At 53.7% G+C, this 14,002-nt stretch overlaps 3 protein-coding genes across 3 annotated transcripts; 2 read left to right on the top strand and 1 right to left on the bottom strand.

Moving 5' to 3' along the window:
* Positions 1-19: 19 nt before the first annotated feature.
* V2A60_004292 (NAD(P)H-quinone oxidoreductase) lies at positions 20-1,084 on the bottom strand (the record flags this gene model as incomplete). Its single annotated transcript, XM_083255613.1, has 2 exons — positions 20-1,005; positions 1,060-1,084. 2 exons carry the CDS (start codon positions 1,082-1,084, stop codon positions 20-22), a joined length of 1,011 nt encoding a protein of 336 aa, XP_083111739.1.
* Positions 1,085-6,422: 5,338 nt separating this feature from the next.
* Positions 6,423-6,906, top strand: V2A60_004293 (uncharacterized protein; the record flags this gene model as incomplete). Its single annotated transcript, XM_083255614.1, has 2 exons — positions 6,423-6,661; positions 6,744-6,906. The coding sequence occupies 2 exons, from the start codon at positions 6,423-6,425 to the stop codon at positions 6,904-6,906; spliced, it is 402 nt and encodes a 133-aa protein (XP_083111740.1).
* Positions 6,907-9,582: 2,676 nt separating this feature from the next.
* On the top strand, positions 9,583-11,963 carry V2A60_004294 (uncharacterized protein; the record flags this gene model as incomplete). The annotated part of the gene is made up of 3 exons (XM_083255615.1): positions 9,583-9,958; positions 10,106-11,401; positions 11,497-11,963. 3 exons carry the CDS (start codon positions 9,583-9,585, stop codon positions 11,961-11,963), a joined length of 2,139 nt encoding a protein of 712 aa, XP_083111741.1.
* Between the last annotated feature and the right edge of the window lie 2,039 nt (positions 11,964-14,002).

Below are 14,002 nucleotides of genomic sequence, written 5' to 3' on the forward strand. Positions count from 1 at the left end.
TACCGGGCATACCAGGGTTTCAGTTGCCAATCGTGCACACAATCTTGCCCGAGTTCTTGCCGTCCTCCATGTAGCGGTGCGCGTCCTGGATCTGCTCCCACGGCAGCACCGTGTCGATGACAATCTTGAGCTTGCCCGAGTCAAAGTCGGGCAGGTACTGCTCGAGGCGGTCGCGCAGGCGGCCCTGGTAGTCCTCGTCGCGGCTGCGCAGGGTGCTGCCCTCGATGCGGAGGCGCTTGTAGAGGATCATGCCGATCTGTGCGTCGGGGACCTGGGCGCCGCCGAGGGTGCCGAGCATGACGATGCGGCCGTCGCGGGCCGCGGCGTCGAGGTTCTTGTTGAAGTAGCTGCCGCCGACAAAGTCGACGATGAAGTCGACGCCCCGGCCGCCCGTTGCCCTCTTGACCTCGTCGGCCCAGTCCTGCGTGCGGTAGTTGAAGGCGGCCGTCGCGCCGACCGTGTCCACCACGTACCGGCACTTGTCGTCGGTGCCGGCCGTGGCGTAGACGGCCGACGCGCCCGCCGCCCGGGAGAGCTGGATGCCGGCCGTCGCGACGCCCGACGCGCCCGCGTGCCACAGGATGGACTTGCCCGCGGCGAAGCCCAGCACGAGGTGCAGGGCCTGCGTGGCCGTGATCCAGGCCTCGGGCAGGGCCGCGGCCTTTTCGAAGCTCAGGTGGGACGGCTTGTGAAGCAGCATCTTGGAGCTGACGGCGATGAACTCAGCGTACGCGCCGCCGTACGCGAGTCCAAACACCTCGTCGCCGGCCTTGAAACTGCCGTGGTCGCCGGGGCCAAACGACTCGACGACGCCCGAGAACTCGACGCCGAGTGTCGACGGCGCCTGCGGCGGCAGCGGGTAGTTGCCGCGGCGCTGGATAATGTCCATGCGGTTGATGCCAAAGGCCTTGATCTTGACAATGGCCTGGCCCTCGGCGGGCACGGGCTTGCGCGCCTCGGGGCTGATGTACAGGGCGTCGAGCTCGCCCTTGCCACCTTTGATCTCTATCTACACGGTTAATGCGGGGTGACGTAGTTGCGGAGGGTTGCGACGCTCACCAACTGCTCTCATAGTGCCGGCCATCTTGACGATAATGTTTCTTCTTGTGTCAAAATCGAATGCTGAAAGGGTTATATACACAAGAAATTTTTTATCATCCGATGAGTCGCAGACATTCACAATCCATGATAGCAAAGGTCAAGTCGAGCTCCGACGGACTTGGTTGGATTAGTCATGACGAAATAGCTCCATGCCCACCCCAATCCGTCGGAGACCACAAAAGATATTACAAATGCAATGAACATGGGCGATATCACCCGAATCAGCCGAGGCAAGGGCTCCAAATGCTGGGGAAAGAAAAGGAAATAGCTGCAAAAGTGAGGTCATCACGAAGCCGGCCTGCTGCTGCACAACGGCCGTGCACATGAGCCTGACAAGTCTCACCATTGGGGCAAGACGGCCTCCATCTCCTCGAAATCACAGCGCCTTGCCTAGGTACTCAGCTTGCAAGGCAAAACATGTTCATATGGAAAGTCGTCCTATGCTAGCCTAGCGAAGCGTGGATTTCACATTGTGTTAATAGTTGGACGGCGACGGCCCCGGGTATGCTCCTGGATGCTACCGCCTAAGCATGAATGGACTTGGAATGCGGTAACGGTGAAAGTCAAGAACTTGTGCCTCAGCTGAAAAGTTTGACTCGACTGTCACATCATTCCTTTTGTGTGTTTGCTTAATTCCCAAGCGTGACCCAAAGGACTCTCTTTTTTTGTCTTTATCTGAACTCCTCGACAGGGATTATACGAGGACAAATTTTCCATCTCACTCAGCCTTATCACACCGCATTGTCTAATAATGATAATTTCGACGACAGTGGTCGAGTATCAGTAGGGAGACGCGCTGCTGGCCGGCGTATCCGGCGCTACAGGCTGATCATGTTCATCCACCTGGACGGAAACAAGCCTTGCAGCGTGGATTGATCGTACTAAGTAGCTGGGCGGTGGGCGGGCGGAAATTGAGCCTGCTGGATCCCTGTTCACGCTAGAACCAAGTGTGTGTCATGGATCTGTAGAAACTATCAGTATTGTGGCTAGGCAGCTGACAGAGAGGTTCTCAGCATCTGAATTTGCCCGAGAAGAACGAATGCCGATAAGTTGGTGACGGAGCGGGCCGATGTGGCAGCCAGACTTGGCTCTGTTATAGCCGCAAAGTTGATATACATACCCAGTCCGATGACCAGAACCGCATCGCATGCAATTTATGCCAGTAGCCGGTACCTTGCATAGGAAGGCATTGCCGCGGGCGACGGCACACGATGAGATGGGGCGTATTTTGGTCTACAAGGTGACGAATCGCCTTCTGCTAAGTACTCTAGACAACAAAATTGGGGGGGTAACAAACAAAACGATTACGGCCATGAGATTGATGACACTAGTATTGCCGAAAACAAATTCGCGATGAAACAGCTCGGACGTGCTCTCAAGAGCAAGGGGAAGAGCGGAGTGTACAGATAGTTGGATGAAAGTACGGATCACTTGGTCTCATTTCCCCCTCCTGCAGAGAAGAGATGCAAAAATGCCAGTTTACAGCAGCTGGCCACCTCGGCTCGAATGCAGGGGTCATGCGGTTGTGAAGAGGTCTCGATGACAATCCCGACGTACATCTATCTCGATTGCATAGGTCGCGTGCTGGCCAGTGGAGCGTGAGAGGCCCAAGATGCTGTCGAGGTCCAACAAGGCCGACGACGGAACGTCGAGTACTTGGCAGCAAGGGTGCCCAAAGACATTGCTCCCGCACCGTATGATTACTTACAGAAATAGATATTTCGGTCATCCTAGGTTTTCGTCACGAGCGCGACTCCAATTTTTTACGGTGAGTCAAGAACGCTGGAGACACATGCCCGAGCAGGGACTGGACTGGGGAGGGACCGGGCCGATGGAAAGTTTTTGATGCGCAGGCCAAGCATTTTCAGCAATGGAGTTTTTTCTTAAGTTTTTTTTTTTCTTTTACGGGGATAGCGGTGACGGGCGCGATAAATTTTACGACCGGGGGGGAACAAGGGGACGAGAGGGCGAGAAGTGAGTAAGTGCCTTTGTGGGATACGGGAAGCGTCATTGAGGACAAGTCGGGCAACGCTTAGGGAAGAAGGACTCGGTCAAGGTGAGAAATTGCAACCAACAGCGAGCTCCCGGCAAAAAAAGAAAGAAAGAAAAAAGAAGGAGAAAAGGGCCAAAAATGGGAAGCACAAAAAGCCGCGGACGGCAAAGCGGCAGCTGGGGTCGGTGACTGAGCCTGGGAGGAGAGGGTTCTAGACTGAGCCGTGCTGGAGATGGCTTGCAGGCGTGGCGCTGATTTGGTGAGATGGCTACTCCGTACCCGTGGTGATCTCCGTAAATGGCGAGAAATTACTGAGTAATGATTGTCTAGGAAGATTCTGACCTTCACTCTTGACTTTTTTTTGTTCCTCTTCCATGGCAGTAAGTCAATTGTGATTAGCAATGCACACGGGCAAGTGATCCGAGAGAAGAGACGAAAAGAAAAAAAAGAAAGAAAAAAAAGAGAGAGAGCTGTGGGCCGGTGCCGCGCGATCTCTTCAGAGAATCACTCGGGGAGAAGATCATTCATTGTCTTTGGCCGATTGGTCGGTTGGTCGCTCGCGGAGGAGCAAACGGGGGGAGACTCTGCCAGCAGCGCAATTTCTTGTCTCTTTTCTTCTTCTTCTTTTTTTTTTTTGTCCGCTTTCCTCATCCCAGTTCTCTTGTTGCGTAAGATTAAAAGCGACCGGGGGGATGGGGGGGTCCCCTACTACTTAGCAAGGAGATTACTTTGATGGTGACAAGGCAGGGGCGGTGGTTTGAATGCGAGTCGCTTGACTGGGTGTCGGAACCAGGGAGACGATGAGTATTCTGTAAGTAATAAAAATCTCAAAAGGAAGAAGAGGGAGGGGGGATGGCCATGGTGAACAGGGTCACGGGTAAGTAAACATATTGGGCTGTCACGGAGCTGAGAGTGCGTCGTGCGTCGTGCGGCGCTGAACGATGATGTATAAAAGACCGTGGGGGTGGAAGATGTGGTGAGCCAGTGCGAGAAGTGACAGAGAACAAAGAGCGGGAACAAGATTTGTCTTGAAGAAGTCACAAAGAGCTTCATGAAAGAGGAAAACAGAGTGCTCTGTAGATTGCTTGGTCTATCAGTATGTAACCGGTGATCCATAGAGCGACTAATTATAGTGTATCAGTATAGTACTACCATCAATGAGTTTGGTCCGAAGACATGGGCAACAGCTTTTTTTTTAATTTCTTTTTCTCTTTTTTTTCTTGCCTTTTTTTATAATACAGTGGTCTTCTTTTTTATTTTTAGACGGAGAAAAAAAAGGGGCAAGGTAAAAATACGGGGGAGTGTTGATTGAAAGGTTGGACAAGGGACGATTGGACCATGTCGTAAGCTGTAATCTGAAAATAGTCTATACGGAATAATAAATTTATCTGTACGGATACTGAGTACTGTACGGATGACTCTATTTTGGATACCAAGTTGGAAATTAAAACAAAAAAAAAACAATGGGGGTGCTGTCTTTTGGTGTCTTGATGGACCCCGGAGGAGGCTACTTGATTACTCGATACGAGCTGGTATGGACATGTTGAGAGAGAACGCAGAGCCGCGTACAAAACAGGCAACTCAGAGATGATAGGGACGCCAGGCACCAGGCTAGCGTGGGCAAGCTGCCCAAGACAAAACAAAACAAAAAAAATCAGTCTCTTGTCTGACGAGTTCTACCAGTATATGTCTCGGCGGTAGAGCGCTGATGTTTCGGCCGGCGGGCGTTTTGTTGTTGTTGTTGTTGTTGTTGTCGTCTTTGTATGTATGATGCGTGTTATTCACGCTCTCTGCGTGTGACTCTTTCTCTCCGTCTCCCTCCTTTTACTTACTTATTTTTTTTTCCTTTCTCTAGAGGATGAATCAATTTAATTACTCGGATAACGAGACACAAACACACGCAAATACTTATACAAGAAAAAGAACGAAAGAAAAAAAAATGTCCGCCCTGCTTTCAGTTCCTGCATAAAAATGCATAAAGCGGAGCCCCACAGGTTGTGCGGGTTTGGCACTCTTATTTTGGCTCGCCGAGAGCTTCAAAGGGAGGAGGAGAAGGGCGGGGGCAAGGCTTGCTATAAATGAATGATGATGATGATGATCTCGATGGTGACGGTGCGCATTTCTCTTAGGCCGCACACACAAAGCCATGCACAGATTGCATCGCGTCAAAGGTCGAGACACTTTGGGGCAGCTTTATCAGCCGACGATGCGAGAGGGCTCTCTGTTTTTTTTAAGGGATAGTGTACTGACTTGGTGCTTGGCAAGATACTTGATGTGTGCAAATGTGTGATAAGTGGGGGGGGTTTGGTGCTTGGAACTTTTATCCTGATGCATGATAGATTCTAGGTGCTTTTTATTAGTATTAATCCGGTTATGTACCTGGCAGATGGCAGATTATCCAACAAAAACCGGTGGGTACTGGACATCTCCACCAGGATGGTCGGCGTTTGCACTAGTACGTAGTGCGGGCAAACAGATTATGACTTTTGTACAAATTAGATGATGTGCACAATTGGCCACTGTGCAAATCGGGCCTTTCCTTGTATTTGTACATTTCTTGATTCTCTACACTTCCTTCCGCGCTAGCCTTGCGCAATAGCCAACCTTGTATTTCTGCCTTTTCTTTTTCTTTCATCTTTTCCCTTTATTCCAGTCCCCTGTTGGGTGCTGGACTGTCGGAAAATGGTAAAGACTGGGGCAGCCACTGAAAACGCACGCGTACCTGAGCATTCCCCACCACACTCCCTTCCTGCCCTGTCAACGTGCCAAGGCTAAAATTGCCCGTGCCAACTCGCCTCCCCCCTGGCTCGACTGAGCGGTCCGGCGGGCTCCAATCAACCCCCCTGGGTGCGCCCTCTTACTGGTCAGTCTCTCCAAGTCCAGGCTGCTTAGATCCTTTTCTCCCCCCCCAAGCTGGCACCTACCAGTACGTGATTAGCTGCCTGCCTGCATACCGGTTGTTCGCAGGCACAACAAAATAGTCAGTCAGCCGTGCCTAATCCGGCAAGGTACGCATTGGTAGTCAGGCACAACAATCCCGCGGCTGCCCACATCCTCCGCTTCCCTCTCCCCTTCCCCCTTCCCCTAACCAAAGTAGGTACCAGGCCATCGTGCTCCTGTAGTAGCCGTATAAAGAACGCGCTCCTCCACAAGTCTCCCGCCCTTTTCTCTTCTCCTTCTCCTCTTCACCCACATACAGTCGCTCATTGCTATACCATCATACCCTGACTTTTCAGTCAATTTCATTCGTTAATCCAACAATCAAACGCAACCTCTCAACTTTGAAACCTTCGAGTCTTTTTACAAAAAAAAACCTAATACCGACAAAATGAAGTTCTCCGTCGCTGCCGTCCTCGCCGTCGCCGCTGGTGCCTCTGCCCACTCCAACGTCACCGTCACCACCGAGGTCGTTGATGTCTACACCACCTACTGCCCCGAGGCCACCCAGATCACCCACGGCACCAAGACCTACACCGTCACCGCTCCCACCACCCTGACCATCTCGGAGTGCCCCTGCACCATCACCCGTCCCGTCACGGTTGTCTCGTCTGTCATCTGCCACGACTGGTACGTCCCCCTGATTCCAACCCGCCCGACCCGGGATCAAATCTTGCACGATCAAGTTCATGCTCGCTAACACGTGAAACAGCCCCAAGCCCACCAGCAAGCCCACTGGCGTTCCTCCCGTGCCCAGCACCAACGGCACCATCGTCCCCGTCAACCCTACCCCCACCTCGGTCCCTACCGCTGGTGCCGCCAAGGCCGTCCCTGCTCTGGCCGGTCTCTTCGGCCTCGTCGCTGCCCTTCTGTAAATCGAATAACCGAATCTTGATTCACTATCCACGTCAAACCTTGAGCTTCATCTGTTTGAGTTGGCTGTCGATGGCCACGCCGTGGTCCTGATGCGGTTTTGGTTTATGGTTGGTGGCAATGGGTCACTGGGCGCCTGAAGAGGAACATACGACTCTGAGGATTGGTACATAATTACGGTTTTGGGTCCTCGCCGCTGTGGAGTATATACCGGCCACGCTTGGCCCCCCAAACACTTCAGTTGTATATTCTTTTTTTTCTCGACTCGAAGAGAATCCGTCACCTCCAAGACATTGGTGTATGTGCGTGTGTGCGGTCTCTTCGTGGTTGGGGCTTTCGAATGGTTTCCTAGCCTAGGAGTACTAGGGTTACTGTCCTGCCTCTTGCAGCATCCTATGTCTCGACAACTATAATTAGAAGTCATTTTTTTTACCACGATTTTCGCTTCATGTGGATGTCTTTGCGCTCTTCTAGGGGCTGCTGTGGAAATGTTGAAAATTGTCGGGTGTTTTATGGCTTTTGGTGTAAATTCTCTTGCTCGAGCCTGTATTGTAGGTGACAGCAAAAAAGTCAGTTTTGGCCCGACTCTTTGTATTCCTCTGTCGCGTGATTGCATGTACAATTCTCTAGTCACTTGTATACTTTGTAGCCTCGGATCATGACGGACATTTCAAGCAGATGTCGGGCGTAGACAATCCGTTGAACGCGAATGGAGAGAGAGAGACGACTTGGGGTGCGCCATTTGCCCGGGGCCAAGCCAGGCCAAGCGAGGCGCCAAGTCCGGACAAGCCAGGACAAGCCCAGGGCGCCAAGCTCAGGAACCTCTGATGGCCAATCGAGCCTTTTTTTGGGCGCTCCCAGACTCGGAAATTACACTGTGGGGGCCTCCATTTTCTTTTTTTTTTTTTTTTTTTTTTTCTTTTCTTTGCTTTGCTTTGTCTTTTTCAAAAAAAAAAAAAACTGGGATTCCTTAAGTAGAAGATAGACTTTCTTGCACAAGATGAATGTACAAGGAAAAACAAAAGAGGGGAGAGAAGAAGAAGAAGAAGAAGAAGAAGAAGAAGAAGAAGATGGGGAAAAAACACACCCACGTATGGCCAGAGAAAAAAACCGCGTGGCCAGTCGTCGTTCCGTTTGTCGTTGAGAGAGGAGTGAAGCCTGCTCCTTCAAAAACCACTCTGGGTGTTTTATATTATCGCATATTATCATCTATGCTCTACCTGTGCTTTTCTCTCTCTCTCCCTCTCTTTTTTTCTTCTCTTTTAATCCTTTCGTCCCCTTCTCCCATCAGTACATGCTCGTCATAGAAAAAGGGGATTGAGAATCCCCCCTTGATACCGAACAGACTGATCACCTCTGACCTCATCGGGAGGAGCTACCAAGTATACCGAGGCGCGTACGCGTCTATTGTTTTCCTTCTTCTCTACGTACGGGGTAGTAGCCATTGTCTCGCCACTGGAATGCGGAGCGCTCGACGGGCTACCCAAGTCTGTTCGGCCTTACCCTACACCAATACTACTTATACACGGTCTTTATCGGCGAGACTCTGAGGCCAAAATGACTAAAAATTGGTGAAATGATACAAAAGTTGCGCGCGTACTTTGGATGTCGAGTTTGTTCTTCTTCGTTTTCTCTTCTCTCCCAAGTCTTGTATGCGACTGTGCTTGATTACCCATTACCATACTCGCGTCACCTCCCAGACCAGCCAGACCCGCACTTGACGATGTACCCCACGATGCAATTATAGGTTCACCCGATTCAACAAGCAAGCAAGGAGAAACGATCCGCCATCAACACCAGACAACAATACATTCTCGCTTCCGCCGTCATCTCCCACGACGCCACCACCCAAGCCCGTTATCGAACAGCTTTGTAGCTTGTATCTGACCAGTCAACCACGACGTCAGCCATATTCACAGCCACATATTTCATGGTGGATTTCTGCAAAGACGTGTTGGCTTTTCTTGGCTCACGTCGAGCGAAGCGAGGGGAAAAAAAGAAGAAGAAGGAAAGGACCTCTCGGGGTTGATTTTTCTTTGTAAAGATGAATTGGCTATCTCAGCCCACATCGAGCGAAGCGAGGAAAAAAAAGAAAAAAAGACATGGCAAGTTCCAACCTTATTACGACTAGATATGAGTCGCCCCGAGACGGCTGGCCTCCCCATGCGAATCTGGACAGGGAAAAGTAAAATCCAACGTCAAACAGGATTGCAAATTTGATAAATGATCGCACTCCGTCAAACTCGCCTCTTTCTTCCCCCAACACCCCCCATCCGTCCGGGGCAAAGGAAGCTCGGCTGGAGAAGGCGGGGACGCTGCCCGGCTAGCTCTCTCCATAGTAGCCGCGCGAATCGAACCGGCCCGCCCCCATTGGCTGCTGCCATGGATGTGCCGAAGCCAAAAAAGCCCCCACACAAGCTCTCTGGAGTCTGCTATATTCCCCCAGCCTGGTCAACTCGCGACATCTCTTTTCATAAATACTCTTCTTCTTTTCTCTCTTCTTCTTCTCCTTCTCTCAACCTTTTCTGTACACAACCTTCCCTTTGCTGTGCAGTCTCCTTTCCCACCTACGGTATACACAACCGATTCACCCAGAGAGCCGCCGCAAAGCATCCTCGGCTCATTGCAATCCTGCCGTTTCGCCCTACCCCGTCATCCTCATACGCGAGAGAGGGGATATGCACGCCCAAGACGAGATCCTGCAGCAGAGCCTGCAGGACCCCGAGGCCTTTTGGGCCCGGCAGGCTGAGCGCCTGCACTGGCACCGCCAGCCCGACGCCGCCCTGCGCACGTTTGACAAGACCCTGGCCGACGGCACCACCACCCACGCCTCGTGGGAGTGGTTTCCCGGCGGCGAGCTGTCCACCTGCTACAACTGCGTCGACAGGCACGTCCTCGCCGGCCGCGGAGACGACGTCGCCATCTACTACGACAGCCCCGTCACCGCCACCAAGGAGCGCTACACCTACCGCCAGCTCCTCCGCGAGGTCGAGACGCTGGCCGGCGCCTTGCGCGAGGAGGGCGTCAACAAGGGCGACGTTGTCATGATATACAGCAAGTTCACCCTCATCCTCCTTTCCCGCTGCTCTCTCGCTATCTCTCTCTGAGCCCCGAGCCCCCTACATCTGTTGATTGAAAGCGCCGAGAAAAAGAAAAAGAAAAAGACCTGTTGCTGACTCTATCGTTTCTTTTTCCTGCCAGTGCCCATGATCCCCGCCGCCCTCATCGGCATCATGGCCATTAACCGCCTCGGCGCCGTGCACTCGGTCGTCTTTGGCGGCTTCGCGGGCCAGGCGCTCGCCCAGCGCATCGACGCCTGCCGGCCCGTGGTGCTGCTCACGGCTTCGTGCGGCATCGACGGCGCCAAGCCGCCGATCCCGTACCGGCCGCTCGTCGAGGCGGCGCTGCGCCTCGCCGCCCACCCGCCGCGGCGCACCGTCGTCTGGCAGCGCGAGGTCCTGCGCTGGGGCAAGACGGACCGCGTCCGCCAGTCGTCGTGGCAGAAGTGGGTGCGCAGCGCCCGCGACCGCGGCGTCCGCGCCGCCGCCTGCGTGCCCGTCGCCAGCAGCGACCCCGTCTACGTCATCCACACCTCGGGCACCACGGGCGCCCCCAAGGGCGTGCGCCGCGACGCCGCCGGCCACGCCGTCGGCCTGCACCTCTCGGCCGGCTACCTCTTTGGCGTCGGCGGGCCCGGCGACGTCATGTGCACCGCGTCCGACATTGGCTGGGTCGTCGGCCACTCGTACATTGTCTACGCGCCGCTGCTGGTCGGCGCCGCCACCGTGCTCTACGAGGGCAAGCCCGTCGGCACCCCCGACGCGTCCTCCTTTTGGCGCCTCGTCGACGAGTACAAGGTCAACGCCTTCTTCACCGCGCCGACGGCGCTGCGCGCCATCCGCCGCGACGACCCGGACAACGAGTGTCTCGCGCGGACCGGCCGCCGCGGCGGCCTGCGCTCCCTCCGCGCGCTCTTCCTCGCCGGCGAGCGCTCCGAGCCCAGCCTCATCTCCATGTACCAGGACCTCCTGGACAAGTACGCCGCGCCATCGGGCGCCCACGTCATCGATAACTGGTGGTCCACCGAGGTCGGCTCGCCCATGACGGGCCGCGCGCTGGCGCCGCACGCCGCCGCCGACAGCCGGACGCGTGGCACCAGCAAAGACGCGGCGGTGACGCCGCCGCTGCTGCCCGCGATCCGGCCGGGCAGCGCCGGCAAGCCCATGCCGGGCTTTGACATTCGCGTCGTCGACGACGAGGGCAACGAGGTGGCGCGCGGCGGCATGGGCAACATTGTGCTGGGCATGCCGCTCGCCCCGACGGCGTTTCGCACGCTCTGGGGAGACGAGGAGCGCTTCTACAAGAGCTACCTCAAGCGCTTCGACGGTCGGTGGATGGACACGGGCGACGCGGGCATGATTGACGAGGACGGCTACGTGCACGTCATGAGCCGCAACGACGACGTGCTCAACGTCAGCGCCCACCGACTCTCTAGCGGTATGTATACAAGGCCACGAGCGATCCAGAAATATGATAAAAAGGAAAAAAAGGGAAAAAAAGCTGACTTGTATCTTCTCTTCCCTTCTCCACAGGCGGCATCGAGCAGGCCGTGTCGTCTCACCCTCTTGTGGCTGAGTGCTGCGTCATTGGCATCCCGGACGCCCTCAAAGGCCAGCTGCCGTTTGCCTTTATCACGCTGTCGACGACGACGACGACAACGACAGTCGGCGACGAGCACCCGGCGTCGGCGATCCCGGACGACAAGGTGACGAGGGAGATCCAGGCGCTGGTGCGGTCGCAGGTGGGCGCCATCGCGACGCTGGGGGGCGTCATCCAGGGCTCGGGCCTGATACCCAAGACGCGCTCGGGCAAGACGCTGCGGCGGGTGCTGCGGGAGCTGGCGGAGAACGCGGTCCACGGGGACTTTGACCGGCCGGTGACGGTGCCGAGCACTGTCGAGGACGCCGGCGCCGTCGAGGTCGCCCGGGCCAAGATTCGCGAGTACTTTGAGATCATGGGCCACAAGCACAAGGCGATTGAGGCCAAGGCGAAACTATAAATTAAAAAAAAACCCTGTTGCATCTCACCTTTGCCCATTTTTAGAACAAAGGAAAAAAACTTGCACACTTTTTTTTGGGGTCTCGCTGCGCTCGGCGCGTCTTGTAGAAGATGCGTCGACAGGCTACTGGCTCACGTCGAGCGAAGCGAGGAAAAAAGAATAGAAGAAGAGAGAGGAACTCTTGGCTTCGATGCTGTTTCTTTTGGTCTTTTTTTTCTTTTTCAAAAGACGTGTTGGTTATTCTTGGCCCACGTCGAGCGAAGCGAGCAAAAAAAAAAAAGAAAAAAGAAAAGGAAAAGAAAAGAAGACCCGAGTTCCAACGTTGTTACGACTAAATACCATCTTTCTATATATACAAAGTAGACATGCTGTTTCGAATATAAACTTGCCTTGATAACCTGCTCTCTTTCTGTTTAAAAAAATCTGTCAGCAGGACTTGGCGAAAAGAAGGCCCTTACGCATGATCAACTCGGCATGCAGCAATACAAGTACGGCCTTGGCAGCAGCTTTTTCATTTTATTTTGTTATCCTCCGTGTATTGTCTTTTCCCCTTATTCCTACTTGGTCTACCTGTTGTACAGCAGATCTTTATATACATATATATAATTTTGTATTCTTTTGGTCGGATACGGTAATGCTTGGCGTGCACACACATGAGCACAATACAACTCACCTAGCATTCCCCCCGTCCTCTGTCCCTCCCTCTCTCCTTTCCATTTTCTGAGTTGGTCATCGTATGCGATATTCGAGACTGGGGCCCAAAGGTCTGAGATTGAGGTTGAGAGGAAGAAGGTGTGGGGAGGGGGGGTGATTTTGAACAGCAGTAGTACTACAAAGTTGCGTGGCGTGTGTATGTATGTATGTATGTGTGTGTGTGTGTGTGTGTGTGTGTGTGTGTGTGTGTGTGTGTGGCACAAGAGAATTGCGTCAACAATTTATTGTTTCAAACCTTCTTTTCTTTCTTCCTCTTCCTCTTCCTCTTCTTCTTCTTCTTCTTTTCTTTCGTAGTCAGCTGTCCGCTGCCGAGAACCGCGGGGGGGCGGCAAAACAACTGATACGTAACCTGGGAGGGGCCAACACAAAGGCTTTGCACACAACAGAAAATACACAATAGACAGAAGAGGAGCGCACAGAGAGAGAGAGAGGTGTAGACGGGGGCTGTTTTTGCCATCCAGGGTCCGGGCAGCACCCAATCATACACTTAGAGAATAGCGAAAGGAAGGGGAGGAGGAGGGGGGGCGCTTTGTCACTTATTCGGGTCAACAATTTGGTGGAAAAAACGGTCTTCATAATTTCTTTTTTTTGTCCTATATCGGTACACGGAAGACCAGCTGGTGGTGGGGGGAAGGAAGGCGGGCGGGCGAAAGCAAATCGTGGTGGATGACGAACGATGAGGCGGTCTCAACATGCGGTGTATGTATAAACGGCGGCAGCATCTCTGTCTCTGTCTCCTTGTACTTTCAAGAAGAAGCAACGTCCAATCAATTCATTCATCCATTCATTCATTGCCCTCCCAAGACCGCTCATCTTACCCGCCCGGCCGCCCGCCCGGCCCGCCCCCCGCCTCTTTGCGCAAAAACAGCAAGCATCTACCCGTCCCCCCCCTCCTCCTCCTCCTCCTCCTCTTCCTCTTCCCTTCCCGATCCTCTTCTCCAGCCCCCAACAACCTCTCTCTGCCTCGCCCCCTCTTATTCCTATTACTGTTATTGCGCCCCCCTGAATGTACATGTTTGCGTGTGCGTGTATGTGTCTCTCTTTCGGCCGTTTGGTGTAACGGTAAGCGCAAATCTCACACCCACCTACTTCATCACGCGCATTAGCTCCCGCTCGCCACTCTGGACGAAAATAAGAAGAAAAAAAACGCCACACTGTGTGACAGGAGTGTGTCTTTACCAGGGGGAGGGGGAGGGGGGGTTATTTTATCCCAGAAATTCTGTTTTAATCAATGACGCTGCGAGATTAGTAGTCCAGTGTGACCACTCTGTTGTTGTTTTTGGGGGCCAAAGGCGGTGGCTAGAGACAAGGTTCTAGTCCGTTCG

The sequence above is a fragment of the Cordyceps javanica genome, chromosome 3, assembly GCF_051103115.1.
Source record: "Cordyceps javanica chromosome 3, complete sequence".
In the NCBI taxonomy this organism is placed as follows: Eukaryota; Fungi; Ascomycota; class Sordariomycetes; order Hypocreales; family Cordycipitaceae; genus Cordyceps; species Cordyceps javanica.